Consider the following 2,992-nt stretch of genomic DNA (forward strand, 5'->3'; position numbering starts at 1 on the left):
TCCCCAACCTACAGCCCTAGAGGCCACTGGGGCCAGTGACCCATTCTCACCCATCACAGACCCAGGGCCAGTCTCCATGCCACACTTGTTTGACCAGGCCAAGGCAATATTGCAGGGCCACATCAACTTCAAATGTGGGCAGATTCACCAGGGCAAGGTCCCTGCTTGTGTATATAGCTCTTGGCAGTGCATAATTCCTGGGGACCTGCAAGTGGCTCCCTTCACCTGCATCCCAGAAAGCAAGCCCTTGGAGCTACAGGCAGCAACTGACCCTGCCCTAAAACAAAAAGCTGTGCCCTGGATACCAATGGCCCTTGATCAACAGCAACAAGCCTCACCAGATGCTGTCACTGAACACACTAAGCTGTCCCAAGCCCTGTCCGAGGGAGCCATTGAGAAACTGGAGACAACTTTGCGGCACAAGTACCTGGCCTTCTTGTCAGGGCTGCCTGCTCTTTATTATGTGGCTCTCTCTAGGGCCATGGCACCGGCAATCTCTACCCAAGCTGTAATCGCAGGAATGGTGCCTGGGCCTGGTGAATTCCCAAGTGAACCTCTGACTCAGATGATCTCATCTGAAGAGCGGTGTCTGAGTCCTGGGCCATGCTTTCAAGATGCCAACGAGACTTGTGCAGACATTGAAGATGAGCTCCAGGTTGAAGAGCAGGTGGAAGAAATGATCAAGACGGTGCCTCTAGAAAGCCAGGCAGAGGCCTCTGGGCCCTACACCCTCAAGAAACCCATTTTAGCCAAACTAAATTTCCATCTAAGAAAGAAGATCCTAGAGATACAACTGGGAATTCCCATAAAGGCAAGGTTGTCCAGAGAACAAACTGTAGCAACCCCAGACAACACATCCACACAGGAGTCTCTAGGGAGTCTAAACAACCAAGGAAAAACATGGCTCCAGGATCTCCCCATCCCACCAGACACTCCTCATGTCCCAGATCCAGAATGGCTCCACCTTAAAGAACAGCTGGCCCTTGAGTTAAAGGCAGTGCAGCAGAACCAGAAGCAACCTAGTTCAAGACCAATACCTCATGGTTCTGCCCACTGGACCTCACAACCCAGTGGGGACATGACAGAGGCCCAGGTGCTTTGTGTTCACTTGGAGGCCAATGTGAACAGCCCCAGCCTGGAGGAGCCCTGGAGCCCTGAGCCCCAAAGCCCTGGCCACAGCAAGGACTCAGCCCAAGTCCCCATGCTGTCAGAAAAGAGAGAGGACCCAGGGAAACCCAAATTGGCAGGGGACCACGGAGAAGGGGATGCAGGGTTTGCACACTCCTCTACAAGAGACATAAGCCTCCCTGATGAAGCCCAGAGGCCAAAAGGGATACTTCTGAACAGGACGCCCCATAGCCCCTGGCGACGGAGCCATAGCTTTCCTCTTGATGCTCCCTGTGAGCACAGTACCCGGCATCACCCTCAGATGAAGCTTCCAGAGCCACCTCCAGGAATCCCTGGGGTGAAGGTATCTGAGAAGAATGACCTGCACAGCAGTCAAACCAAGCTTAATGTCATCCTCAAACCAGCAAGGATTCCTAAGAATGCCCTACCTGTGGTGCCCCAGGCATCACAGGGCCAGCTTTTCCTGGGCCAACTCATTCACAGTAAGCCTTTGCGGGACCAAACTCTGAAAGGTCAGGTTTTGCAGGGACAGGTGATGCCAGTCCATACCCACAAGAGGCCCAGCCTTCCAGAATCAGGCTTGAGAAGTAAGATGAAATCCTTTCTGCACTGTTTTAACTCCAAGGCAAAAGGCAAAGTGCATGAGGAATCCATGTTCTCTATAGCTGGGAAAGTGGCCAACACCAGAAAAGAAAATGTAGAAAAGGGCCTGGCTCCAGCCAAAAGTCCCATGGAGCGAACCAAGACAGAGAGGATAAGAGGGGACTCCAAGGCCCGATCTTCCCCCACTGAGAAGCAGGTGGGCCTGGCCTTCTTGGATGGTCCCCATTCCCCAGACAGTAAGCTCCGGCACCGCTCCCACTCTCACCAACTCCATTCTGCCTCAGTCCTGGGCCACCCCCACCACTGCCCTCGGCACTGTCCTCGAGTGGCTTGTGCCACCCAACCAAGGAATGTACCCTGGATCTCACCTCTCACCTCAGAGGGAAACGGTCTGCTCAAGAAGACCCAACACAGTCAAAAGACTTGGTAGGCTCCCCCAACATCTGTGTCCCTTGAAGAGGACTGCTACTGTCATTTTCATTAGTGTGCAGGTGGGGCAGAGTGCCCCCCAAAATACACTCTATGTCTCTAAGCAAAGCACTGTCTCCTCCTTCTCTCCACTGTGGTGTGTTAAGGGAAGGTACGAGGGGAGGCTAAAATGTCCTTCCCATCTAGACAAGGAGCTTTAACCCACACTTAAGCTGGGTCAGCATTCCACACAACTCCTCCCAGCCCACCCTGGACTGTGGATAAAGGGGCTTGAGCAGAGAAGGAAGGTAAGGTAAATAAAGGTCAGGCTTGAATTCTATCATGGCTTCCCATTGGTGTCCTTAGGCCCAGAGGAGCAATGTGGACACGAGGATAGTAGTGGCGAGAAGGAGTGGCCAGGAATCCCACAGGCAGAATTCACTGATGACTTCCGTAAAGGCCCACGGTCTGCAGGGGAGGTTTTCAGAGGAGTGCCACAGCACTCCCACCTTGAGGAGGTACTTTGTGTTTATTCAAAAGCATGTAGCTAATATGACAGGATGTCAAAAGCAAACGATAGAATCTCCCCTGCTCTGCTCCCTGTTGGTTATTGGCAAGATCTTTCTGGAGAATTCATCTGGGAAGCTGCTGTAACTCTCTTGCCTATATCCCGCCTCCACTGCCGGCCAGCTGCATGGAATGAGTGACCCTTGGAATGAAGATCACAGTAGGCCATGAAGAGGGGCTTGTCCTCCCCTCCCAAGGGCAGGCAGGGAGAGAATCAGGGAAGGGGAGCATGTAGATGGAGGTCTGAGTACCTGGGACAGAGGCTGACTGTTCCTGACCAGGGTAT

The 2,992-nt window shown here is 53.0% G+C and overlaps 1 protein-coding gene across 1 annotated transcript; it reads left to right on the top strand.

The window, feature by feature from the left end:
• Positions 1-4: 4 nt before the first annotated feature.
• On the top strand, positions 5-2,572 carry LOC112819129 (protein SPATA31F1-like; the record flags this gene model as incomplete). The annotated part of the gene is made up of 1 exon (XM_025866160.2): positions 5-2,572. A coding segment is annotated over one exon (2,157 nt), but the record flags the coding sequence as incomplete, so codon positions are not given.
• Positions 2,573-2,992: the final 420 nt, after the last annotated feature.

The sequence above is a fragment of the Callorhinus ursinus genome, unplaced genomic scaffold (genome assembly GCF_003265705.2).
Source record: "Callorhinus ursinus isolate GAN/ISIS: 27379988/994484 unplaced genomic scaffold, GSC_fseal_2.0 scaffold6141, whole genome shotgun sequence".
NCBI lineage: Eukaryota > Metazoa > Chordata > Mammalia > Carnivora > Otariidae > Callorhinus > Callorhinus ursinus.